The 27,163-nt window shown below is 39.3% G+C and overlaps 2 protein-coding genes across 3 annotated transcripts in view; one reads left to right on the top strand and one right to left on the bottom strand.

Annotated features, from left to right (window-relative positions):
• The window catches only part of mars1 (methionyl-tRNA synthetase 1), a 29,303-nt gene extending 3,995 nt beyond the window's left edge, over nt 1-25,308 (top strand). The window contains exons 4-22 of one of the 2 annotated variants that reach the window (XM_042402632.1): nt 192-323; nt 975-1,050; nt 1,690-1,874; nt 3,152-3,261; nt 3,482-3,598; nt 4,011-4,214; nt 6,328-6,529; nt 7,109-7,183; nt 7,459-7,629; nt 8,132-8,227; nt 9,854-9,971; nt 10,181-10,394; nt 11,867-11,998; nt 12,372-12,476; nt 12,857-13,052; nt 13,622-13,693; nt 14,307-14,429; nt 15,037-15,219; nt 23,828-25,308. In XM_042402632.1, coding sequence (XP_042258566.1) covers nt 192-323; nt 975-1,050; nt 1,690-1,874; nt 3,152-3,261; nt 3,482-3,598; nt 4,011-4,214; nt 6,328-6,529; nt 7,109-7,183; nt 7,459-7,629; nt 8,132-8,227; nt 9,854-9,971; nt 10,181-10,394; nt 11,867-11,998; nt 12,372-12,476; nt 12,857-13,052; nt 13,622-13,693; nt 14,307-14,429; nt 15,037-15,186 — 2,478 coding nt within the window. In that variant the 3' untranslated portion in view covers nt 15,187-15,219; nt 23,828-25,308. Of the gene's footprint in view, nt 1-191; nt 324-974; nt 1,051-1,689; nt 1,875-3,151; nt 3,262-3,481; nt 3,599-4,010; nt 4,215-6,327; nt 6,530-7,108; nt 7,184-7,458; nt 7,630-8,131; nt 8,228-9,853; nt 9,972-10,180; nt 10,395-11,866; nt 11,999-12,371; nt 12,477-12,856; nt 13,053-13,621; nt 13,694-14,306; nt 14,430-15,036; nt 15,639-23,827 lie in introns of those variants that run through there. The other variant, XM_042402622.1, reaches the window with a different exon arrangement.
• On the bottom strand, nt 15,778-21,022 carry ddit3 (DNA-damage-inducible transcript 3). The gene is made up of 4 exons (XM_042402681.1): nt 20,055-21,022; nt 18,513-18,574; nt 17,769-17,977; nt 15,778-17,556 (listed from the first exon to the last, which is right to left on the bottom strand). The coding sequence occupies exons 3-4, from the start codon at nt 17,922-17,924 to the stop codon at nt 16,771-16,773; spliced, it is 942 nt and encodes a 313-aa protein (XP_042258615.1). The 5' UTR covers nt 17,925-17,977; nt 18,513-18,574; nt 20,055-21,022; the 3' UTR covers nt 15,778-16,770.
• Nucleotides 25,309-27,163: the final 1,855 nt, after the last annotated feature.

Genomic DNA, 27,163 nt, shown 5'->3' with positions numbered 1-27,163 from the left:
ATAAATGATTAAAATTCACGCTCTCAAGACAACATTGTACAGAAACCAGCAGAAATCTATCTGCATGGTCTGTGTAGGGTTTAGACTTACTTACTTAAATGAGTCATTTAACCTCGGTCATGCTTCTTTTGGTTTACTGTTTGATCATTCGATCAAGTCGAATTAATCTCTGTTTTGTTTTATTTGTGCAGCCTGCACTGCTACAGGCCCTTCACATGGCAGTGCTGCAGGGGAAAGGATCAGAAGTCCCCAAAGTCCTCCAGGGGCCCCTAAACTACTTGGACCAAAGCTTGAGCAAGGGGACCACGCCATATTTAACTGGGGTATAGCATCAATACTTCCTGCTTGCACGTTTAGTTGCCATTCATAGTGTGAATACATTTAGAAGAGAAAGACCGACACAATTACTCAAACAAGACTTCTTTTTAGTTTATATCATATAATATCAAGTCAGAAAAGTTCATGATATGTCTTTGGAAGCTCAGCTGAGTTTAACAGGCTCTTCCAGCAACATTTCATTTTCTTCTCTTCTGAGGTCCCTTATGGTTGCAGATATGCTAGAGTGTGTATGTGTGTGCGTGTGTGGGGGGGGGTTGTCACTGTGGTATCTGCGGCCCCTGTGACAACAAGTCATCTGCGTCTGTCACATATTTCATATGTACAGAAATATGTATCCTTCTGAATGGGGTAAGCTCAGATACTGAGGCAGCTTCAGCTGAATATATATGTATTTATTTAGTCCATATTTATTGAGACAGCAGTTCACAAAACAATCATGTCGTAAATAGTTTTCCTCACAGTTGAACTGTGTTGAGAAAGTCACGGGGGCTGGGATGGATCCCCCTTCTGCATTGTTTGGGGCTTCTAAGACAAGCACTTTTGGTGAAATGACAGGTGAGGACACATAACAGGTTCAGGTGCAGTGTGTGTATTAATTTTAATAATAATGTCTATTCATTTTTGTTGTGTTTCAGGAAGTTGTTTCAGTTGCTGATATCGTTTTGTGGGCTGCGCTGTACCCTGTTTTATCTGAACCATCACTAGCTTTGGGTAGGTACTAAGGTACAACTAATAAGCTGTTCAAATGTTTGTTATACTTGTTGTTTCACACTCCAACCTATGAATTATTGTTCATCCATGAACTAATTGTGAGATTTTTTTAAATTATTTTTGGCCTTTTCTATGCTTTTACTTACTTTCTTCCAATATATTCCTTTTGCTGTTATTGGAAAGATCTGAGGCACTCAAGAGGGTAAATTTAAAAAGCCTTTAATACTTCATGGCTACTTAGTCATAGTTAAAAACATGCCCATGTGTTTCAGCCATGAAGGCTTTAATGACTGAAATGCATGTTTTTAACTATGACTAAGTAGCCATGAAATATTAAAGGCTTTTTAAATTTACCCTCTTGAGCGCCTCAGATCTTTCCAATAACTCTAAACTAGTAGGATCCCCTAACTGAAGAGCACCAGAGTGATACCTCTCTACACCCAAGCAGCACTCCATGCATCTGTTTTTTGACTTAATATTCGTTTTGCCTTTTGTCAACTTGCCTCTTATTTCAAAATATTGACCTCTCCCTCCTTTTTCTAACTTATTCCAATCTTTCACTTTCCTTTTCTACCCTTTATTTTCTTTATTTCCCTCCCCTTCCATTTTCCCCCACTCCCCCTTTTTTTTTTTTTTCAGGTGAACGCAAGTCTGTGAAGGCTTGGTTTGACCGTGTGTCTGGTATGCACGCTTGCAAGTCAGCCACTCAGAAAGTGCTGCAGGGTAAAGGCCTGCAGGGCATGAAGAGCTACATGCAGAGGCAGCCTGCCCCTCAGAGCAGCCAGTGCAGAGACACACAACCATGCAACAGCAGCCCTGCTGAGGTATCAGCCAGATCATCAGGATAACTATTAGACTTAAAGCATTCTTACTGAACTAAAAGTGTCAGATGTGCCTCAGGAAACACCCTGTGAGGTTTCTTCCAATAAAATTTTATTAATTCCTTCAAGCTATAGATACACAAAGTCAAACAGAGCACCTCAGTATACAGATGTCCTTTTTTGTAAAATTACTATAATTACTTGTGACTTCGCCACCTTACTGCATTTCAGCTTTTTTACTTATTTGGAAGAAAAAGCATTCAAGGGGTTGCAAACCTTAAAATCACCTCTCTTAAACTAAGCAGGGATCTCTTGCAAAGCAGATGCAGTCTCCGGGTGAGACTTAACGCGGCTCTAGAAAAAAAAAAATCTAAATTAACACCCATGTTAGGATATAGAACATGCAGCATGCAGAGGTTACATCACTATTTCTTTATCCTCTATTCTCTATCATGTGAAAGCATCGGAGGATTTGAAAGGGTGTCGATCAAATTTAGCAGCAGCAGTTACGGCTCCCTGTCAGAGAAACTCGCAGGATGTGTGGATCTCAGATTGCTAAATGCTTTAGCTTTGGGGTTAAGGTTAATGGTCAATAGGTCAAGTGGGAGGTGGTGATATATATGGCAAGTGTAACTGTAGAACACACAGTTCTTGAAAAAAGAATTCCACTTAACAGGGAAGTGTGCTTTATTTATTTGTCTTTTTGATTTCATGGTTTATTGAGGTGATGTTTCTTAATACATATGTTCGTTACTCCTATTAGCAAGAGGAACACTTACAAAATCACTAACTGTATGTAACTGTGGTTCCTTTGACAGTGCATCATAGATTTGTTAACTTGAACAATTCTCTTCAGAGGCGTAACAGTTGTTGCCAATATACAAAACCAACTTTGTGCATATACCACAGTGGCTGCTTTTGTTCATCATGTTGAAATGGAGCTTATTTAGGTGTTAGGGTCAAACATTTCGTAACATTTTGAAGTCAGATTATCATGGGTTCTTAATGGAATAACTAGTTTTATCATTTCAATGTTTTTCAAAGTTGCAACTTTTCAAGATTTGAAAAAAACTTTTAGATTATGGAAGTACTTTGACACTACGCCATTTCAAATTTTTGGCCCACGGTGATCTTGCACCAATTAAAATAGATAAAACAGCAGGGTTAAAATACCTAGGTTTTAGTAAAAACATCTACTTGTGGAGATTACTTAATTTACAATTTGGTTTCAGTTAATTTCCCAATTAATGAGTTCTCTATATCCTTTTCCTCTTTTTTAGGGTGAGGAAGGGGAGCGTGTGGTTTCAGAAGAGGACATGGAGGCAGCTGCTGTCACCTGGAGAAAAAGTTTAAACACCTGCCCATCCACTACAACCAGACAACACCCTATGTAAGTAATTAAAAGTGCCATTTTTCATTCTAGACATGTCAGATAATTTTATTCAGAGTGACTTGCAGTCTTAAGAAAAGCACTAGGAAAATCAAACTGTTCATCATCCAACATTAATAGAGTGAGTTGAGCTGTAACATGTAGACATTTTACTATGAGGAGTTTTGAAGAAGGATTATGAGATAGCCAGATTAAAATTCAGTTCTTTTCCCCCTATCAGTTTGCCACAGGAGGGCAAACGAAACATCCTGGTGACCAGTGCCTTGCCCTATGTCAACAACGTCCCCCACTTGGGCAACATTATCGGCTGTGTCCTCAGTGCTGATGTCTTCTCCAGGTACAGTGGCAATTGAATCTTGTTATCTCTTTTATATTTTGGGGTGTTCTCATAGGTGCCTGTAAAATACTGTTGAATATGATCTTAATATGATGTATGTAAAAGAATACACAATTTTGTACATGCTTATACTATATTATATTTATACGCAGCTTTCTGAATGATATGATGAAAACTGTCAGATTCTCCCTCACAGACAGTTTGTCATCCATTCCCTGTTTTCCAACTTGCTTTATCCTGCTCTTTCTTCCTCACTTTCTCATATATTCATCCATACCGTATCTCTCCATCACCATCTTTATTTTGCTGTTAATTTTTTTCATATCTTGATTTTCTTTTTTCCACATTTCTCTGTTTCACTCATCTCCTTGTCTAATCTCTTGTCCCACTTATTCCGACTATCTTCTCTAAGGTATGGCCGTCTGCGAGACTGGAACCTGCTGTTCGTATGCGGCACAGATGAGTATGGCACAGCTACAGAGAACAAAGCCAGAGAAGAAGGCCTGACTCCGCAGCAGATCTGCGACAAGTACCATGCTGTTCACTCCAGCATCTACAAGTGGTTCCAGATTGACTTTGACTTTTTCGGCAGGACCACCACAGAGAAGCAGACAGAGTGAGTAAAGGCAGGCAAAAAGGCCGTAGTTGGCCTGTTTACAGCCAATGGCAATGTATTATATTAAAAACGAGGCTTTTCTTTTTAAAAAAAAAATCAAAGGTAAACGGAGAGAAAGCTAAACAGAGAGGTTTCCAATAATGATTAAGACCTGGCTTTAAGACCCAGGTCCTGATCTGGGTTATATTTGGCTCTGACAGTGCTCAGCTTTGGTATGAAAAGGCAAAAACGTTTCCACACGATTACTACACTTATCCTAGATTTGCGTAACATAGGATTACCAGAGTCTTGCAGTAGAGTAGATACTGGTGTGGACGTCCAGCCCTCTCAACCAATAATTCTACTTAATAATTTTTACTTAATCTCAGATATCATTCAGCACGATTGTAGTCTTTTAGTATTGCTTTTCAGAGGGTGACCAAATTTTAAATTGACATTAAATTTAATTTTTTTAAATTCTGAATTTATTCAGTGAAATTATAGTTCCAAAGAAAGGAAAATTTTTGTAATTATATTAATTTTATGGTTTTTTATTTAATTTTTTGAGGGGTGGGGAGTGAAGGGTCTTGGTGCAGATGTACAGGTGCAATTGCTTTCTGTTGGTGATGTTGGTCACATGACGTGTCCTTTTAAAAAGAGAGCGTACTGCTGTCATACAGGCTCTTTTCTTGCAATACCTGACATCGGAGATCTCCACCTACAGAAGTCTGGGGATTTCTAAATGCACCGTAGTTGCTTGAACGCCTGCTAACAAACCTACATCCCTTACATTTTGTCAAGGACAGGCTTTACCAGAAATGATGCTCTTCCTCCCATTCTCCTCCGTAGTGAACTGCATGTCACCGCTCCAATATGAAGGGCCGCCCTAAAGATTTTGGATTGGTTCTGCAATCCAGGGGTTTTTAAACTCTCTAATTGTTTAGTTTTAGCAACGAAACCTGGGAGATTGTTCTCAGTCTCTATGAGTGTTTAGAGACTGACCTATGAGTCTATATATGCTCTGATGAAGGCTTCATGCAGAAACACCTCAGTAGATTAGTCAGCCTATTGAATGCAAATAAATGTACCCAAAAGAGGAACATCACAAGGTGATTTTCTTTTGCTGCTTGGAAATACAGTCATTGCGTGACACCAGTCTCTTGTGAATAGGTCAAACACTGGTAAAACGCAGGTTGGTTAAGCCATAGGTAGCGTGTGAAAATAGATTTGGGTGAGACACCGTGTCATTCTGAAAGTTATGTTTTTATTCAAAAACAGTTTCACATGTCACAACTTTGCTTTTTAAAGTCAGGCTGAAGGGAATGTATTGGCAATTCAGTCTAATATTTTTATTTATTTATTTTTTTACAAAGTTATGGATTGTTCTAAGGAATTATTGAAGCCCTGAAAGTAACTGAATGGGTGAGGGGCCTGTCATTATGCAACACAGTGCTCTCAATGCAGTATGGATAAAATGTCAGATTTTTTTCTTTATTTATATAAAGGTTCAAATAGGTCATGGTGGGATGGTTTTTGTGGGTTTACCTATTCACACGTGGAAATGGGGAAACAAAAGAAACACTTTTCTTCAGTAAAGATTAGACTTTAATCCTTGATCTTGTACATTGAAAAAGGATCACAAAGATAAAAACTCTTGTTTTGGAGCCTTGGCTTTGATAGAGTACAACATAAAAGGCATCAAACACCATAGACCAGCACCATGTGCTTTGAAAAAATGAAAACAGCCCACAGATTAAAGACTTTTGACTTGATTCATGAAAAATGCTTTGAATGTTAGGTCTTACATTTTAGATTTACCAGCCCACCACCAAAGCTCCACCAAACCACAAGCTTTGTTTATTTCAACATTTTAATAATCAATAAAACAAACTCTCATTCCTTCATCTTTCTTTTCTAGTATATTGCTCTATTTTCTGTATTGATATACCAATCCAGTAAGCTTGCAAGCCAATTTAACAGAATAGTGTCTACTTGAGCTGCTCAGTGTCTGCTCAGTCCCCATGCGTTTTTAGCTCAGGTCAAAAGACAAAAATCTTTTCTTTTTTTTTTTTGTATCCTAAGCACATCCCCTGAAGATTCATTCACCCATCTCTTTCCTCTGTTATCCTCTCAGGATCGCCCAGAATATTTTCTGGAGACTCCACGAGCGAGGTTTCTTAGTGGAAGAGACAGTGGAGCAGCTATGTTGTGAGAACTGCAAGTGTTTCCTGGCTGACCGTTTTGTAGAAGGCACCTGCCCCCACTGCAGCTATCCGGAAGCTCGTGGTGACCAGTGTGACAAGTGTGGGCGACTCATCAATGCTGTGGAGCTCGGGGTGAGTTCTGAGGGGCAAGATGTACAAATATAGTATTGATAAAGGGCAGGACGCAGATGATAATGATGAATCTCTGCTGATTATAGACATTATTTATTAGAGGGAGAATGATGGTGGCAGCAACTATCTTACTATTTTTATTCATCCTTGTATACGTATATCAAGGGCAAAAAAACATTTTTTGATACTTAAAACCTTCCCTTAACTTGCTGTTTACACTAGTGACTTCCTACTGTATATTTCCCAAAAGCACTTCAGCAGTCTCTGGAGAACAAAGGTGACACACGTCATACACACCATACACACTTGTATGGTCTATATGGGCTGCTGTTGGAGAAATCTGTGCATCTTTTACCATATGTATTTTCCACTTCCACAGACTTTCTCTTTTAATTAAAGGGACAGACATCACAACCTGTCATTTACTGGACTGCACTTAACTTTACCACACTGGAACTCTTGAAAATGCTTCAGCTTCAATAGAAAAAATAAATATACTCCTGTAAATTGCATATTCAGGTAAAAATCTGGTTAAATTGAACTAAACCTGTGCTGATTATTGATGGCTTTCTCCTCCAGGAACCCCAGTGTAAAGTCTGCAGGCAGACTCCAGTCATTCGCTCCTCCAGACATCTTTTCCTGGACCTGCCAAAGGTATGCCTTTCAGTTTTCACACTGCACTTTGACAGTCTGGGTTGTTTACTCGTGCTTTTTTAGGTCACATGGATTGAACCGGAGCTAGCCTGTTTAGAAAATACAAGCATCAATTGTAAAGTAGCAGTCAAAGTCAGACAGTTTGTGGAAGGCAGTTATCCTTGTGGTAAATTTCTTATATAAACAGCTAATCTCTTTCTAGAGCTGGGGTTTAGAGTTAAGACATTTGGGTGCTTTTGTCAGCATTTTCATTCTCCCTTCTTTCTCTCTTTCAGTTAGAGACTCAGTTGGAGCAGTGGCTGGAGAAGTCGACCGGCTTAGGAGACTGGACAGCAAATGCCAAACAGATCACTCGCTCCTGGCTAAGAGATGGACTCAAACCTCGCTGCATCACCAGGGACCTGAAGTGGGGAACGCCAGTACCTCACCCTGACTTTAAAGAGAAGGTCTGCTTATGTCACTTAAAGTAAAACATCATTTTTTCACATTACAGATCTTGTTGTTTGAGAACATTTGCTTGTTTTTACTTTGGTATTTCTGCATTCATTGGGAAATAACAAAGCCCCACTGCTCGGCTATATTATCTGCTAAGACGATAATGAATGCAAACACTTAATATCTAAGGTCAGTGTCCTAATTAAACATTGAAAATGACGATGCACTTCATTAACTGTTTACAAATGCTGCAGTGACTGATAATACTGCAGTGCTCACTAATAGCACACTTGTGCCTCACTGGGAGACTTTTGAGGTCTGGCTCGTCTAACAATGTTGAACACTGACTACTTCCTTTCTTTCACACCCCACACAGGATTTTTTTTTTTGTCATTCCTGTTCATCTTTGTGTCATTTTTCAGTTTGATTCTTGTCATCCAGAATTTATTTCTGCAACGTAACAAAGAATTATGGCTGTTGTCATGTCTCATGACTCTGTTGCTGCCTCCGCAGGTGTTCTACGTGTGGTTTGACGCCCCCATTGGTTATCTGTCCATTACCGCCAACTACACTGATAAATGGGAAAAATGGTGGAAGAATCCTCATCAGGTACCGCCCACCCCCATCACATATGTTGTCAGAATTTATGAGCCAAGCAGAGTACTGATGCACAAGCTTGGCACAGGTTTTTTTTTTTTTTTCGTCTTTCAACACAGAATGGGTCTGATTTCTTTTTCATTGCCCCATCTGGTCTTTTGCACTCTCCATTAGAACACTGTGTAATTCCTAGCCCCATCTAACCCTAATGTGAAACAGAAGAGGAAGACATAACCTCTTTCATTATAAATGAAGTGCACATTCAGTTTTATACCCACAGCTACAAAGTACACACATTAGATTGTCTTGAAAGCAGTATATATGTTTGTGTTTCTTTGTGGTTACCATCCACCTGTATGACATTACATGAAAAATGTATCAAAAGTTACAGGATTTATATCTCAAGCTGACTCTGAAAAGCTGGTTCAGGCATTCATCTCAGCCAGGTTAGATTACCGTAATGCTCTCTTCGCTGGATTACCTAAACAATAATCCTCCAGCTCATTCAGAACACAGCAGTCCTCACGCATACATACAAACACCAACACATCACTCCAGTATTTGAATCACTTCATTGGCTCCCAGTGCCATACAGAAAGAATTCACTTCAAATTTCTACTTATAGTCTTTAAAGTACTCAATGGTTTGGCTCCTCAGTATATTTCTGTCTTGCTCACTGACTACAATCCAGTCAGACCTCTGAGGTCATCAGGTGGTGGTTTTCAAACTGTACCTAGAATAAGATCCAGATGTCGGAAAGGCACTTTTAGTTACTTTGGTCCTGTTCTCTGGAACAAACTGTGACAAGCTGTCACAACTGTGTCCACATTCAAACATAATCAGAAAACAGTTCTGTTTTCTCAGGCTTTTATGTGTGTGTGTGTGTGTGTGTGTGTGTGTGTGTGTGTGTGTGTGTGTGTGTTAGTTGGGTGGTTGTGTGGTTTGTCGGTGTATTTTGAAATGAGGGTGGATGTCAGTGTTGTTTGTTCTTGTATTTTATTTCACATATTCTGAAGTCACTTGGTGATACATGCACATTAATCTAATGAAATCTTCTGTATACTGGAGATAAAATTGCTTTGCCTAAATTCATCCCCTCAGAGATAAACTTCTCAGCATGATCAGGTTGCCTTGGGGTTCTCTTGTTGTTTCTTGTTCATGATGTTATCATCAGTTTAGTTTATAAAGGGGGAACTATTTGACATTTTGTGTGTACATATGTATGAGTTTGATACTTTAAGCTTTCAGACTACTCTGCTTCCCACACATACAGTAACAAGTGTTAAGTAGGAAAACAAGTGCTAGTTAGCTAGTTGTCACTTGTTCTTTTACATGTGGACTATTCAACTGGAAGTTCATTAAAAATACTTAAAACCTTATAGATAAAAGAAAATCTAACATTTGCTCTCATAAGCGTAGCTATCTTCCTCACTCTCATTGACTCATCTCATCTCTCTCTATCTAAAACCCCAGGATTGAGCTTGTTATGTGTGTGTGATGGCCTGTATTTGCAGAGAGAGGAAGAGAGAGAGCGATGGGGGTTGGGGAGAGCTGATAAGTCCTCTTTGAACTGGATGATCTCATGATGATCTAATATGATGTCATCCTCACAGTGCAGTGTTGTGTCTGTGCCACCAGGTGGAGCTGTACAACTTCATGGCCAAGGACAATGTGCCATTCCACAGTGTGGTGTTCCCCTGCTCCCTACTGGGAGCTCAGGACAACTACACTCTGGTCAACCACCTTGTTGCCACTGGTAAGTGCTTATTATGGCTGACTGATTGATTATTCATGTAATAGATTATTTGACTCACACTGGGGTTCACAAACGATCTTTCAAGTAGTCTAAAAACATTGTAAGGGCACCCATGCTGTGTTGATCATTTATCACATTCAGACTAGCAATTAAATACTCTGGCCTAGGGCTGAACTTTGCTAGTAACTTGTTCTATAATTTCTCCGCAGAATATCTAAATTACGAGGACACTAAGTTCTCCAAGAGCCGTGGTGTCGGTGTGTTTGGTGACATGGCCAAGGACACGGGTATCCCGTCTGATGTGTGGCGGTTCTACCTGCTGTATGTGCGTCCAGAGGGACAGGATTCAGCCTTCTCCTGGGCTGACATGGCTCTGAAGAACAACTCAGAGCTGCTCAACAACCTGGGCAATTTCATCAACAGGTTGGTCATTGTGGAATGGCTTTTTGACTGATTAGCAAGTATTAGAAATCACCTTGTCAGTAATAAATAGACGTGCTTTAGAAAATGTCTTAACTCTATGGTCCTAACAAAGTACCCTTAACCTGTCTCTTCACAGCTTGTTCAACACTGTGCTTGTTCCCCACTGTCTGAATTTGTGACATTTGGGTGTGTTACTGTTTCTATTTTAATTGTTTTGATCAGATTACCAGTGAAATAAAAAATAGGGCAATCTACCTCAAATTGCTCATATTTTGTACAGTAAGTTTTACTCAAAAAGTAAATATGCAGCAAAACTGTCATCTAGTCCAATTAACAACTAGGATTTCAGATTGTTGTACTTGTTGAAAAAAGTCTGTTAGAACAGTAACTATTACAGGAGATTCACCCTAGTTTTCTAAATTTGTTTGGGATGGCGTAATTTAGCCCCAATTACATCGCCTCAAATGATTTTTAAAAGATCAGGGTTAAATCCCACATCAAAGATTTTTCTCAGCAGCTTTTTTTCAAAGTACCTTGATCTTCAAAATTGGTCTCGGGCAGCAACGTTGATGCCTAATTGGTTCAAAAATATCTTGTAGATTGCATCCAGCCTAAGGTGTTGGAGGTAGAAAGTATTCTGCTTCAGAAAAGAAATTCTGCCCTTGCCTGGATCTAGTCCCCCAAATCAGTACATCATTAAAGACAGTATGTCCATCTTAAACCTGCTTTTTCAAATTTATTGACAGTTCTGGGTGTCATGATCTGGCTAGTTGCTGTTGAAACATTTTGTTGGCATTTTCACAAACAGCTTAAAAAACTCAAATGGGTAAATCCCATCTGATTATTTCGTAGCATTACCATATTGATTGGGATTATTCGGTTATTCTTTATTTTGCCAAGATAAAAAAAAAAAACTTGGGGGCTCGGCAGTTTCACTAATCAAATTACTAAAAAATTAAGAATGCGGGACACACAAGACTCATGATGCTCCCACATCAGGATTGTTGTTTATTGTAAATTTTACATTCCTGTCAAAGCTTTTTGGTCTGGCAGACCTTCCTCAGAGGCAGAGAGATGAGTAAAATATAGAACGGGCTGTTGCATCAGACATGACAAAAACTTTCTCACTATGAACATCCTCCTGTTGTACACATGAAACTCATTTCAAAAATTACTTGCTCCAGACACAGCCCCAGTTTAGAGGCAATGAAGGAGCAGTGAAGAGGCTTAATGCAGCACACTGTTGTGTTGGTTTACACTGGCAGAGCACTGCATTACATCTGGCAACAAAATCTATAATTTATAGACAATTAGCAAGTCAAGTAACATGCCCTTCCCTCCTTTAGCTCTCACTCTCTCTCCCTGTTACTGGCTGCTTTTCTCTCTCCATTCCCACATTTTTCTCTGACCCCCAATTTTTTCTGTCTTTTCTTATTCACCCTCATTCATTCTCCTCTCCCTCCATCCTCCAGAGCTGGCATGTTTGTCACTAAGTTCTTTGAGGGCTGTGTGCCTGCAATGGAGCTACAGCAGGAAGATAAGAAGCTCCTGGCTTTGGTGGGCTGGGAGCTGCAGCAGTACATCCAGCTCATGGACAAAGTCAAGTAAGACCATCTGAATCACAAAGCTGTCAAAAGCAGTCCAAGTAAAATGATGATGTGATGTAGGCAGAAATGTATCTTTTAGTTGAAATGACTTTCAAGAATTTTAATTATTCTTGTATTCAATGTTTAATTTAGTGATTTAAAATAATTAGAAAGTAAATTTCTCTGTGTATTGTCTGTTTAGTTTCATTAGCAACATGAAGTTGTTAATTGTAGGTTTCATCTCAACATTAACGGTAAAACATAACTGTAGATAAAACCCAATGTGGAGACTGGTACTGAAGTAGATTCTGTATCACTGGTTGTGGTCACAAAAATGAAATTTCAATTAACATTAACATTTTATTAACATATTATTTTTTTAATATTCCAGAATCCGTGATGCTCTGAAACACATCTTAAACATCTCTCGCCATGGCAACCAGTACATTCAGGTCAACGAACCCTGGAAGAAGATCAAGGGAGGAGACACGGAAAGGTGAGACGGCCTCGAACAACTTAGTATCTGTGTCGGTAATTCCATACAGGATAGATGGATCTGTGAGTTTTGCACTTTGTCAGCTGTGATATAAATGTGTTAATTCCCATTTTATATGAAACCACAGACTGAACACTCACCTTTATAAAAAGGACTCATTCATTCACACGTATCTCAGAGCGCAGAGAAATTAAATAAGATAAATTGAAATTAATGATAAATATGAAATTGAATTCAGAAAAATCAATTTATAGAATAAAAAAATATTTGTATGTACAGCCAACTAAAGAAGTTGATGAAAATCTCTGTCTATTACGAGATCAAGTAAAATTTATATCCACGATCAGACTAACTGATGCTTGTCTGTGTCTCCTTTTCAGGCAGCGTGCGGGCACAGTGACCGGCGTGTCTGTGAATATCGCCTGCTTGTTGTCAGTGATGCTGTTTCCATACATGCCAACAGTCAGCCAAACCATCAGGGATCAATTCAACGCCCCTAGCTCTTGCGTCAATACCATGTTGCAAGGCACTGGCACGTTTGTATGTGTCCTGAGTGCCGGCCACCGCATCGGCACTGTGAGTATGACGTGAAAAGACACACGCAGATCATACATGTGCAGACACACAAACTGTGTCCAATATGTTGACGCTGGGTGATACAATGAGGATGCAACAGTCTGTCAATATTTCAGTACTCTGGAGGACATTGTAGTTGTGTCAACACACACACACATACACACACACACACACACACACACACAGAAGAATAATAGCCTAGATGGTGTTTCTAGGCCTCAGTCTTCACACAGATATCTTCTCTCAGGCCACTTGTCCCTTCAGGCCTTATTGTTATGACCCGTGTCCAACGTTGCACTCAATCTCCAAGGCTATTGTGATTGGTGACAAGCTTTCCACACAAGGAGCAGCGGGACTACACCACTCTCATGTCTCACCAAGACTACACAATGTTCATGTGCACACACCTTCTCAACTACATCCTGTATCATCATTGTGATCACAGAGCCTCCAGGTTAAATTTTCCAGACACAGTGCCTTTGGTACAGATCCACAGTTTCCAAACTTTTTAAATAGTTGTGCATATACTTTTTTTAAATATCTATCTTTTATTCCCTCTGCCATCCCAGGTCAGTCCATTGTTCCAGAAATTGGAGGTGGACCAGATTGAGGCTTTGAAGAAGAGATTTGGTGGACAGCAGGTATTTGATGTTTATGATGCCTAATGGTTGGTGCGTGAGTTCAGTCAGGTCTTGTAGTAATATAGGTTGACTATTTATGAATAATGAAATAAGAAAGAATTGATAATGCATAGCTGTTCACGGGCCCCTGTCAGACTTGTCATGAATAAGAATTTATATTTAATTGGGATACTTGTCTTTTGAAACATGATGCAGAGCAAACACACCATAAATGCTTTAATTATTTATTAAGCATCCATCATTTAGATATAAAATAATCTCTTTCTAAACCTTCTACTCAACCGCCTGCATCCAGCCTGAAGATGAACCACCAAACAAAAAGGTATCCAGCGGTATTTATTTGTGAAGAGTCCATAGTGGTGCTGCTGTGTCAATGTTGATTACCGCATGCCTTCACTAATACTAACAGCTCATCTTACGTCCTCATATTTGAATTTTCACTCACGCCCGTGTGTCCAGTGTGATTCATTGTCTGTTCACACATCGTGACTCATGAAATCCCGTCGGCATTTTGAGTGATGAGTGTTATTGTCTGAAATGAAGTAAATAATCTCTAGAAATAATAACCATCAAATCGTCTCAAATTCAAACATCTGTCTATTTCCACCCTCAGACGACGGCTCAGAGCGCTGCCAGCACTCAGTCCGCCACTATGCCAGCTCCCGCTGAGGTGGCGGCGGTGAACAGCGTGGACCCAGAGAAAGCCAAACAGCTCACACAAGCCGTGACTGAGCAGGTGAGATCGCTGTGGCTGGTGGCGACGCGCTGTTATATTTTGAGACATTTTGGCATCAGTAACCTGTTTTTTTTTCTTTTTCTTTTTGTGACATTGTCTTAAATTTGATTATTTTAATTTCATTGCTTTTTATTAAAACATTTGTCTTTATAACTGGATGGAAAAAATGGATACCATTTTCCGTAAGGACTGAAAATGATCGCTCCAAAAATCAAAATCACGCACGCAACAAACTATTGGCCGCAGAAATACATAACGGCTAATATTGAAATCCACAATTAATCAGTATCTCTATTTGGAAAATTATCTGGCAACATCTGAGTTTGTAATTAAATTACAAATTTACGATCGTCCAGTTTTAGATTATACTTTTTTAACTGCGGGCGGTAAATATTTGAGAATCAAATGTTTGGTTTTCAATATTTCCAAACCTTTCCGAGTTATAACAGTATAATTCCAAATTCACAAATAGCCATTTTAGTTCATTGATTTACTTTTTGATAAGAAAGCTGCCAACCTATATTTATCCATATAAGCTGAAGTGTTTAATCAAAGGCAAATTTACATGTAAGAAATCTATTTAAACCTGTCATCTTGTCTATCACAGGGGGAAAAGGTGCGAGCGCTCAAAGCCCAGAAGGCAGAGAAAGCCGTGATCACAGCAGAAGTGGCTATACTGCTGGACCTAAAGAAACAGCTGGCTCTGGCTGAAGGGAAGAACCCTGAACCTGCACCTCAGAAGGGCAAGAAGAAGTGAGACAGGAAAAAAATTGAAAGCAAAATGATGGAGGTTAGTCAGAGGAAGGAAAGACTAGAATGGTTTGAGGTATGATAGTGGAGAATGGGAACAAGATGTACACTAAGAGAGATGAGGGTATTAGCTTAAGGCAAAGCCGTGACAGGATCTAAGACAATGTGGTATTGGCACTGAGGACTAATGAAATTCTGGATAGGCCGACGGGGAAATGAAAACACACAAAGAGAGAGTCAAATGAATACAGCTACAGAATGGAGGGATTTTTCCAAATCCCCACACCAAAAGAAACTGATTTTATACTCTCCCTGTGATAAAGTCAGCATACGATATTAGCGTTTGAAGGTGTGTTGCGCATTTAAAGATGTTTTTATATCCTCTGGAAAATTGTTTTTTTTGCTATTTGTTACAAATACCCTTTTCAAATCCCAAAAAATAAATGAAGTTCAACTAAATTTTGTCTGTACTCTCCCCCTCCCCCTTCCTCAAATACCTGCAATATATGTTCACACCATTTTGTACCAAAAAGTGAAATAATTCATGAACCGGTCATTAAAAAGGCAAAGAAATATACACCACATGACACAAAAAAAATGCACATTATTTCTTTTATTGCAAATTTGGGATTACAATGAAGGATAAAAGAAATAGTATGGTAAAATACATGAAATTGATTCCATTAATGATAAAAGCCATGCATATTATTCTACGATTAACAATTTATGTGACTACAATGAGAAAATAAGTAGCTGTGTTGGCATATTACAGTACAAGCCATTACAGTACAATTGTATATTTTACAGCGTTATATAAAAATAGTAAATCAGGGTAGAACAATTTATAATTCCTACCACTAATTCACATATTGATAGAAAAGGTCAGCTTCGAAAGTATAGCCGGGTCCTACTTGCTTTATTTAAATACACATACACACAAGCCATCGGTTATAAAAAAGTAAGAAAAGGTATGAATTCTCTTCCAAAAAAAACCATTCTCTCATACTCACACTGCAATGGGCACTTTCAAAACTTTTCCTGAGCTCCTAAACTCTCCACAAATTGGGGCAAATAATCTCTGCTAGCCAGATTGCAGCCCTTAAAGTAGGAGTTACAATTTATTGCAAAATGGTGGGAAGGGATGACAATGAAATGCACTCTCTGAATCCTTTCTGTCCTACATACAAATCATCAAACGCTCATAACTATTATCTCTGCAGTCCTTTTTGATGGAACTCTGTGTTAGGCATTCTATACAATGACAAACATTCATAAAAACCACTGCATGATTTGCACTTAGAGCTGTCTGTTCTTCCTTTTCCTTTGTACATGCTGTGTCTTTTTATTTGCCGCAGTGCTGTTGCAGCCCATCTCTCTGTGCCTTTCCTTGTCTTGACTTTCATCACTTTCTTCCTTCTTGCCATCTTTAGCACTCTATCTTTTCCAAAAATCCTCTCCTAAAAAATATCTCTTTCTTGTCTAAGAGGCATTTCATGTCCACCATATTACACCTTTCCCCACCACTGCTTATTCCAATTCTGTAGGACCTGTCATTTATTCCTTTCTTCCATCCTGTCTTTCTTTTTCCCCCTCATTTCCTGGTGTTGACTAATCTCTCTATCAGGGCTCTACGTGTCCTCTGTACCTCCTCTCCCAACCTTTCAATCTCTGCTTTCAAACGTTCATTCTGCTCCGTCAGCTCCTGTACCTTCCTCTCGTTCTCCTGCTCTCTTTCTTTGCGACTCTTTTTGGCAGACGAATATGATGAGGATGTGTGCTGCGTGGAGGAGGCGAAAGAGGACAAGGCACTGTTGGCCCTCTCGCTGGTGGTCCTCTTGCGTTTTCCCAGGCGGGAGGATGGGTAGACGGACGGAGAAGAGACGGGTGAGGACGGTGAAGAACAATTTTGAGATGGCGACTGGGAGGCAGAGGAGGAGCAGGATGGAGAATCTGGGACACAGGGCAGTTCCTCCTCACTGGCCGAGGGAGACGCGGGATGGACATTATTAGCCTGGTGGTGTTGATGGTGGTGGTAATAATAGCCACTGCTGATGACTGCTCCGCTCGGATCCACCATTCCCACTCCTCCTTCACTCAGCAACTCGAAGAACTCTGGGGGCAGCAGGTCACTGCCACCTCCCGTCGAACTATCTCCACTTCTCCCACTCTCAGCCTCCACCCGCCGCTCTTCTGCAACAGCTGGACTCATGCAGGAGGAGGAAGAAGAGGAGGATGACGACGATGAGGTGTGATGCAGAGGCTGGGTGTTGTGGATCTCCTCTGTTGCCCTCTGGACACCCTCGCCCCACGTCTGGCTCCCGTCCGTCAACCACGTCAGAGAACAACTTTCCAGAACATCCAGAAACTCCGGCTCCTTCTACAGGCACAAAACGTAAATGTAAACACCTGCCAAAACGTGTCAAATGTCACAAAGTAAGTAATTTATATAGTATGTGAATGGAATTTTTTTCACAAAAAAATATAAAACAAACCTAAAAAAAAAAAAAAAGAAACATTAAGGAAAATACAATTTGCAAACATACGCTCACCCATCATGGGTGTGATAGTCAATGCATTCAGGCTACTGACCTCGGTGCATGTGGGGGCACGCGCCAGTTTTGCCCCTCCCGTGTCGGAGCCCAGAATATCCTGCAGGTCCTCATACCACGCCTCCAACTCTGCACCACACAACGGCCCCACGCCAGGGGGGTACGGCGGGGGCAGGTGTAGCCACTCGGCAGTCATCTCGCCAATCAGTCGCAACGCACAGATACTCGGCCACACGCTTCACACTGGACCTGAGGGGGAGCAGCCGCCAGAAACAAGAGGGTTGGAAAAAATGAGGAAGATGAAGCGAGGAGTGCAAAGCAGCTACATGTTAAATGACTGACACGTCACAATAACTCCGCCTTGTTCATTTTAATCTTCACGATTCTGCAATTGGTTGAATTCAAGAGTTTATCCTTGAATAAACTTAAACGTGAATAAATTTAACCTGTTTAAGAATAAAAGATGATGTGTACCACAAAGGAATATATTGCAAGAAGCATTTATCTGTATAATGATTTACACCATGATGAAGATAACTAGTCCAAAGTACAGTATATTGTGTAAACCACTTAATTGTGAACTGGAATAACAGTGACACTAAGTGAGGAAATGACTGTACTGCACTAAAAGTGCTGATAAGAGGAATTTGAATATTAAGAATATGTATGAAAATGTAAATAATTCAAGTTCAAGACAAAGTTCATGTAGAACTGAACAAATACAATGAATCAATTCAAAATGAATGCAGCATTCAGAATGTCAAACATGAGAGGAGCAATTTACCTTTAGAAAGTCTCTGTTAATCAAGTCTGCCAATTTGTTGGAGATAGCTTGTCCCAACAATTCTGAAAGGAAAAAAAAAGTTGATTGATTAGTTCGTTTTTTGACAGATATTTCTTCTGATGACTGAAATTTGCTGAGATTTCACAATCAAATTGATGATTGCACAAATACAGAACAAGCTCAGTCTGGAAACAAAAGGCACCTTAAAATGAAACAGAAATGACTGCTTTGGAAAATAATGAAAACTGTTTAAAAAAAAAGAGATACCAGAAACATTGCCAATAATTGTTGAAATCAACAAGGATCGAGAAAACAATAAATTTTCAGTCACTTAATTCTTGTAAACAAAGACCAAAATGTTCTCTATTGCGCCCCCTGCTTTCTACGGTCCTAAAAACAGGTTGGGATCGATAAACAAGTGGTTAAAAACGACGGGAAAATCCCAATATTGATCACTCCAGGTCTGACAGTCACCTCTACTGCCTTTATTAAACCTTTACTGCTGTCTGAACCAAAAGTTACAAAAGCCATCATAATTACTATGATTCTCGTACACAAAACTCGAAATTGAAACATTTTATATAAATAACGATTTCCGGTTTTCTCATTTGATATGACAATAAAAAATAAATAAATAAATAAACCATTCTTCCACAGATGTGGGGCTGGTAGTGGTGTTAATAACTCAGTTACAAAGTGAGGAAGAATAAAGAAATCTCATGTCAAACAGCCCGTGGTAGCGCGTGCATAATGGCAGTAAAACGGGTTTGTTAAATAAAACAAAACGATTATTATTTTATTGAATCCAAAAAATATACACACTTGTTTTTGCCTTTTTTTTCTTTTTTTTTTTTTTTTAGTTGGGCTACATGTCCACTGTAAGCCAAGAGAATTACGTCATGGAAATGTAAGTCCAGCAGGAGGAATGGGCGAAACAAAAGGAAACGTACAGAGAAAAGGAAAGAGTGGGTTGTGGGGAAGAAATATGACACTGAAACAAAATATAACACCAACTAATACTGTTGTAAACAATTACTTAAAACGGGTTTTCAAAAGTGTAAAAGAAAAACAACTAAAAGCACAAATATGGCCAAGCCGTTCAGTCTGGAGTCAACAGCCCCACCAATTACTGTCAGACGTCACACGGAGTAACGTTATGCTAAAATCTGCCACACATGTTCAAATAAAATTACACCTAAATGTCTGATTATTTCGTGGCTACAACATTTGATTTATAACGTCTGATTCTCTCGAAAAGGGCCAAAACCTGAAAACTTCCACGCTTTACGTCGCACGACAACTTTGCAGAGAACACGTACAAAACAAACTTGATGTAGTGTAACAGTTGATAATTGTTATTGATTAAAACAACTGTTATTCTTAAAAATAGCACTGGGATATCTGCCAAAATCATACACGTTGTTTTTCTTTCCAGTTCCCCAGCTCACTTAAAGAGTGCGTTAAGTAGCCGTTAGTCCCCTAAAAGACGGAAAAACATCGACTAACTAATAGACAAAACTAACGACAAGAACCTCCACTTACCCTTTTTCTTTTATTCGTTCGCCTTCTCGACTGTCTTGAGCTTGAATGTGGATATTTTAGTGAAAATTGGTGATAGCTCATGTTAACCATTGTTCAGTCTTGACGGCTGAATGTGATTTTTCGGAAACTCCCGGCGGTGTTTATATCGAGCGAGAGGCCAACCGAACTATGCATGGGAAGAGCGTTTCTTCACAACCTAAACCGGCACGTGGATGACTAACGTTCCGAAGACCCAATCAGAAGAGCGAAGTTAAGATCTTTTCCTTGGCGACATCCAATAGAGTGGCCGAAATCAGCAGCGAGGCGGGGCGTGGTGTCGTAGCAGCTGGTTGTTCCTCTCTTCCCTTGCCCTGTATAGTTTGTACGAGCAGCAATTGTGATGCAGTCATAAGACGGCCAGGACGAATTTGGGGCGTATGGGAGTCACATGAAAGGAATGATGCAATGCTTGGCAACCAATTTCTAGCTGGGGATAACACCAGCAGAATCAGAACATGTTTTATTAAACAGTGTTGGCTCTAACAAAAAATCTAAAAATATACATATATGCATGGATATCCAATGTCGAAGAATTGTTTGTTTCCGGAACACAAAAGCTGAATCGATTTTCTCACGAATTGTTTTATACTGGTTTTAAAAAAAAGTCTGTTATGGGCTAATTTAGCGGTTATTTGCTCGTGATGTTTTTTATGAATTGTTTTGACAGTTGTTTTCACCTGACTTTTTGATTACAGGTGCCTGTCTAAAGTTTTGTCGTTGTCACCGCATGCTATTACACACACCTTGACTCCATGACAACCAGCGAGGGAGAGAAACAATCACCTGCCCCTCTCGAAGCGAGACGTTTCTGTCGGTGCCAGCTTGGTTCTGGTGGACACATGTCTGTTATTTCGCAGGTATTTGTGATATGCCACATAGTTTTGCGCACACATGCACGGTGGTGTCGTATTCTCGGTCATTTCATACCGCGCGCTCTGTCGCAGCTCCGCGAGATATGAAAACACGGCCGGTCGGTGCTGGTTGTACTGGCTGGGATCCAACAGCAGACTGTCCCCCCCCCCCCTCCTTCTGATGTCCGGCTATGTTTTCAGCTGCTGCTCATGAAATTCAACACAATTCTTCACAAGTTCGCAATAAGAAAAAAAACAAACAAACAAACAAAAACTTTCCACCATGTTCTGTCTCTGATAGGTGTGTTTCTTTCTTTTCTTTCCTTTTTTATTTATTTATTTATTTACATTTTATCAATTGATAATATTGATTTATTTGTCTCTCTTTATTCTACATTACTGTAATACAAGATACGATTGTACAAGAATTATGCAGGCTGACACGTCACTACAAAACAAAATTTCATCAGCATGTTATGGTAGGCTATAGTTGATTAAAAAAACAAAAAAAAAAACAACACTATTCAGCACTAGACACGCCACAGTAATATAGCAGATAGACAGTGGCTATTAAAAAAAAACACTCATAGTTCCGTACTGAAATGTTAGTTTTACTATAAGTCGCACTTATAGACCCACTGTTGTCCCTGTAGTATCACATTTGTAGATATAAATAGCCTATAATAAATCATAGTGTCATAAACAACAGCTATAACTTGATACCATAGAATCTATATAAAGTCACTATTAACTTACTAATGAGTACCATAGATATTAAAAAAGAATCACTAATAGCTCGTCCTGTTATGTGATTAGGGAAAAACACACATAACTATGTGTATGACCCTCACTTATAGACCCACTGTAGTCCCTGTAATGTTACATTTGCAGATATTAATAGCCTGTGATAGACTGTATTGTAAACATAAACTCACTATGCAGGGTCCTCATAGGAACATAACAACTTAGCACAATAGAATCGATAAAGTCTCCATAAACTCATATTACGCACAATAAAACTTCTATATAAACATTTTATAGAGATATAATAGAAGGTCAACAAGGTCAATATCTGAGACATACAAGCAGCCACGCAGTCAATGTTACCCTATATGACAGCTTTGGATCATGGCCATTAAGAAGGTAAACAAGAGCGACGACGACAACAACAACACCCAAAAATAAATAAATGAATGACAATAAAACTAGACCAGGTTGCGTCATGTTGCACTCTTGATGCGGGCTCTTCACCCCGCTCCTGACACTTTCTGCCCTAATCCCAAACTCAGCACACAAACTGTTCTCCATGCATGGTGCACCGTGCACGGCTCAACATGCACAGCCCCATAGCAACAGCGCCAAGTAGCGAATAGAAAGCTCAAATACTGTCTCTAGGACCCGGGTTAAAGCGCTGCAGGAAGCACCGTGAACACGTCACGACTTGAGTGGCTGTTGCTGAGTAGTTCAGCATACTTTCTCTACACCCCTCCCTCTCCACCCCAGCCGTCTGTTTATTTTGTCAGTCCCGTCGTCTGTGTTGTATTCATTATAAAACACTGTTTACAACCCAAGATCTGGGTTGCCTCATTTTCACTTTTTCAGAATAGTCTGATGATGATGATGATGGTCTCTGTTTTCTAATTGATAGTCGTTTTCATTTGAGATTTCTACTATGAAATAAGTAAATAAATAAATATATAGTAAATTATAAATAAGATAAACTAATTATCTCATTATTTACATCATGTCCTGTTGTTTTTTATGACACTCTTGTCAAGTGTGTAAACAAGCGTTCTGCTCCTGTGGATGAGATTCACTCATTACTGATGGTTGTATTTGAGGATATCAGTTACCACAGCATTGTTGTAATGTTTTTCTTGCTGTAGCCTAATTCCAGAGATACAAATTGGTATGCCTTGTCATAATTGAGTTTAATAGATTTTTTTTGGCAGAAAAACATAACCACCACATAACCGTGTGACATATTACACAAATATATTTTTTTTAAACAATCAAAACAAAACCAGAAGCAGTCCGGCAACACCCACATAACTTAACCAGACTGTATAACATGACAGACTTGCATATAAAAACAACCAAAATGTACAATGACAATGACTAATATTGATTTATTTTAATTCTTAATTTTTCTGTTTAAGGAGTGAGAAAGGAATTTATTTTTCTTTCAGCTCTTTGTCGTACTGCCGCTGATTCAGAATTAATGATGGTGCCTGACTTTTAACCGACATTCAACGATGAAATTTTTTTTTTTTAATCAACAGCAGTGGTTGTTAATGTTTTGAGTCATCACCCCCTCCACACACACACACACACACACACACACACACTCCACCCCACCCCAAAATGTCAGTTCTTGGCCATTGTTTCCTTTTGTTTTACAGATAGAAAGAGTCTGGGGAATTTCCAGCCACCACACTCTCTTCTCTCTGTCCTGTGCCCTTGGTCAAGGCTCCACACCCAGTTTCCCCCCCTGACAAACACTCACACACACACCAGCTGTCGGAATCCTTCCCCTCTCTGAACTGAGACCAACTGATACAGCTGTTAACATGTACTGGTGATACAGTAAATCCTTTTTTTTTTTTTTTTCCCCCCCTTCTCCTGCCATGCCCTATCTCATTGTGTGTTTCACCTCTTTTCCTGAGTCCCTGACAACAAGCAGGAAGACCTCACCTTATCAGAAAAAAGCTGGTCCATTGGTGAAAGAAATATTCTAAATATCTCCGGTTCTGTGTTTCCCAATGAAATGTCATTTTAAATTTGAAAATGTGTTCCCGAGACCGTGAGATTTCAAGGATGTATAAATGGGACATTTTGCCAGCAATTATGACTAACCGTGCTTTGTCTTTCTTTATGCTTTAGGTCCCCGCTGTTGCTGCATTCATCTTTTTTGTCAATGCCCATCTCAGCTGAGGCCAATATTGCAGTTCTGTATTATCTGAAGAAGATGCCCATTAATCAACAAATTTGCATTTTATTTCCTCAGGAGGTTTCCTCATCTATCATCTCCTTTACAAGTAAGATGTCAATTATTTTTATGCCCTCAAAGTTGGAAATTTTTCAATTTTTTTCTTTAAGATTTATAATATTAACTACTCAATCCCATCCCTAGCCAGATTTAACAGCTAAATGTCACATCCACTCGCTGAGACGTCTGTGTTTGGAGCTTTAGGACGACTTTGCCGACAATCTTGTTAGTCTGTTAAACCCTGTTTATCTCCCGAGCCTCACCTCTCTCCACCCTACTGTCTCCGTCTTTAATTTGCTCCAAAGCTTTCGTTCTGCCCCACAACGGTACTTTACTCCGCTTACCTCCACACACATCTTCTGTACTTCTCTCCGCTTCAGTCCAGGCTGCTCACCTGTCCAGACCCATTCAGGAAATCTGACAAACAGATGGCGGAGTCTTTGTGCTGTTTGCTTTCTCTTCTCTGTAGCTTATTTTCAATTGTGTTTCCAGTATTGTTATTATTAGTAATTTAACTACCGTTTGTTGAAAAATATGTAATTTATATTAGTGTTTTTATTAAAAGCACTGCAGTATAGGTAATAGATTAGAAATTTAGTTAGATATTTGATTACATGTTCAATCTGTAATCAATTTCTACAACCTGTCGATTGTTCAAACTCATTTCAATCAGACTGTTTTCCTTTTCGACATTTTTATAATTTTGACGACATTGTCTCACAAAATGTACATCACAGTACAGACATGAATAAAAATGTGTTATTACAACCATCTAACATCTAGCTATCAGTGCCGTGATTTCATCATATCTTGGCACAGACATGTGTGTCAAAGATGAGGCATAAAAAAAAAAGACAAAAACAAGCCCAAACATGAGACTGTAGGGCATTAAACTTTAAAAAGTCTGTATGAACAGGTGGGTATACTGGCAGCGAGACACACACTCCAGGCTCTGACTCCATCGTTTCTCTTCCTCTCCTCCTCGGTTTCCCGTATCAGCACCAGAAACGGTGATTTCGGAGCGTTTGGTGCTCCCCACAGCCTCTTCTGTGTTCAGCTGCTCTGTGCTGCCTCATGACTTAAATATTTACTTTGTCCAGTGGAGTAAATGTGGGTGCGGGCTGCTGACATAGCTGCAATTCTTCTATAGAATCAAGAATGACTGGAGTTTAATTGGTATTTGTGTTACTAAAAGCCTCCTAAAAGAAATTTTGTATGGATTTATATTCGCTAAAAATGCTAAAAATCATCTGTTTTTTTTCAATGGAGGTTCTTTTTTATCATTCATTCATTGTCCTCATTCATATTCATGGCATAGGGAGCTTTAATCTAAAATAAAATTGTGATTCTTGTTGCTGTTAATGTTTTAAGCTGACCCCTTGGTAGACCTTAGTCTGTAATTGTGTGGAAATGTGTCTTAACAGATGGAGCGGGGCTGACCCGATGTAGTACACCCAAAATAGAAGGACAAATACAGTATAACATGATATATAGTACACGGTATGTCTGTGCTCATCTAGGGCATTCCCTTCTAAGTTGGAGCTCTGGATCTAATTCCCTGCAAGTCACACTTGATATGTCCTTTGCAAGCAGCCCACTTTTCACGGCTGGTGAAAGGGGGAGTGGAAAGCTGGGGTGCATGATCACTACTTGATCTTTCAAGTACAACAAAGATGTGATACAGGAGGATGAAGGCAGCTGTAATATTCTGCTAATGAGAAATCCACAAGGTCAGCAGCAGAGGTTTATCAGGTCTAATATAAAGCCAGTTTATTCAGTGGCAGACATGTTTAAAAAGGGCTCTATCCAGCTAAAGAGGACATTTCTTTTGGTAACCCTGTCCACATCTCGGTAAACGATTAATCCACTTGTGGCGTCTTGTAGCTGTTACTTAACACACAGGAGCTGCTTTGTCTGGATGACTCATCAGAAGCAGCTGATCCTTTCCCTACATTATCTTATCTGTCAGACTTTGTCACTAATACCATCACCTGACATCACACACAAGCCAGCTTTTTTTGTTTTAATGCAAATAATGCCAGATGGATTTGAGGTTTACCTCACAGGAAATTAACTGAGTGCCTCCTATTAATTTACTCTGTGAGTGATGATATAACAGAATATTTGTGGCATGTAAAACCACCATTATAATATGAAAAGAGATGCATTATCATTTCTGGCCTGTAACCTTTGTGTCGTTCCCTGATTTTACTTTGCCGCACATCTTCATTCGCCGTCAAGTATAAATGTGGTTGTGTAATTATTTTGGGGGGGATTTTTATGCCATTATTAGATAGCTGACAGTAGAGAGTTGGCAGGAAATGACCAGAGAGAGCGAGAGAGAGAGAGAGAGAGATGTGGACTGACATGCAACAAGTCCATAGCCAGACACAAACTGGGAATGTTGCAGTTCATGGTTTGCATCTTCACCTGATTTTAAATACTTTTAAATGTAGTATTTCTATAGTAGGAAGTGTCTTATAAACTAAAAACAGCCTTCTCATTCACCTCAAATCCAGCTGATCTAGAATGTCAAGTTACAATTGTACAAATTAGATTATTTACTATTCTTGTGGTGTACTGAAATTGATGTCCGCAAGGAAATTTGATAGTAGAGAAATATGTAAAAGTATGGCAGAATAATTCACATCTATGGTGTGTAGTTGGTAGTATCTTGTATGAAAAAACAGTATTCAATATGGGTCTGAGCTTTATTAAATGCTATGCTGCCATCTAGTGTTCATAAATGAGCATAACAATACCTTTATAATACAAAAGAACAGACAGGATTTTTTTTTAAATGATTTTGAATCCTGTGGCAGCAGGGTGAAATTTTAATTAAGTCAAGTGTGATTTTCTAATTTGAAATTCCCCATAAAAAAGGTGTTTTCCATGAAGTATCATGGCCATTATTCCACAATACCAAAAAAAAACCAGATGACTCATCATTAGGAACTTGTTTTTGTGCTCGTAGCTTTCACTGAAAGTTGGTATGTCACCTTATCTCCACTTTGTTACATCATGTTAGTGTGTTTTTTTCCATATTGTTCACAAAAGAAGAATGTTTCTATGGAAGAGGAGTAAGAGGACCATAACACGTTCCAATATGTTAAGTCATTTTCTAAGAATACTGTGCAGTATTTAACTGTAATTACAAACAACAGGCAGGCAGCTACAAATATTAAATAAAAAAATTTAAGATTTACCCATGAAATAAAGAGGGGCCAAGC

This window comes from Thunnus maccoyii, chromosome 3 (assembly GCF_910596095.1).
Source record: "Thunnus maccoyii chromosome 3, fThuMac1.1, whole genome shotgun sequence".
Taxonomy (NCBI): domain Eukaryota; kingdom Metazoa; phylum Chordata; class Actinopteri; order Scombriformes; family Scombridae; genus Thunnus; species Thunnus maccoyii.
This window is presented reverse-complemented; position numbering and strand designations above follow the sequence as displayed.

Bases quoted from the DNA above. Each gene is read 5' to 3' on its own strand.
- ddit3 (XM_042402681.1), bottom strand. From the start codon at position 17,924: ATGACTGCCGAGTGGCTACACCTGCCCCCGCCGTACCCCCCTGGCGTG. The intron at 17,557-17,768 runs GTCAGTAGCCTG...TTGTGCCTGTAG, and splicing joins GTGCCCCCACATGCACCGAG to AAGGAGCCGGAGTTTCTGGA.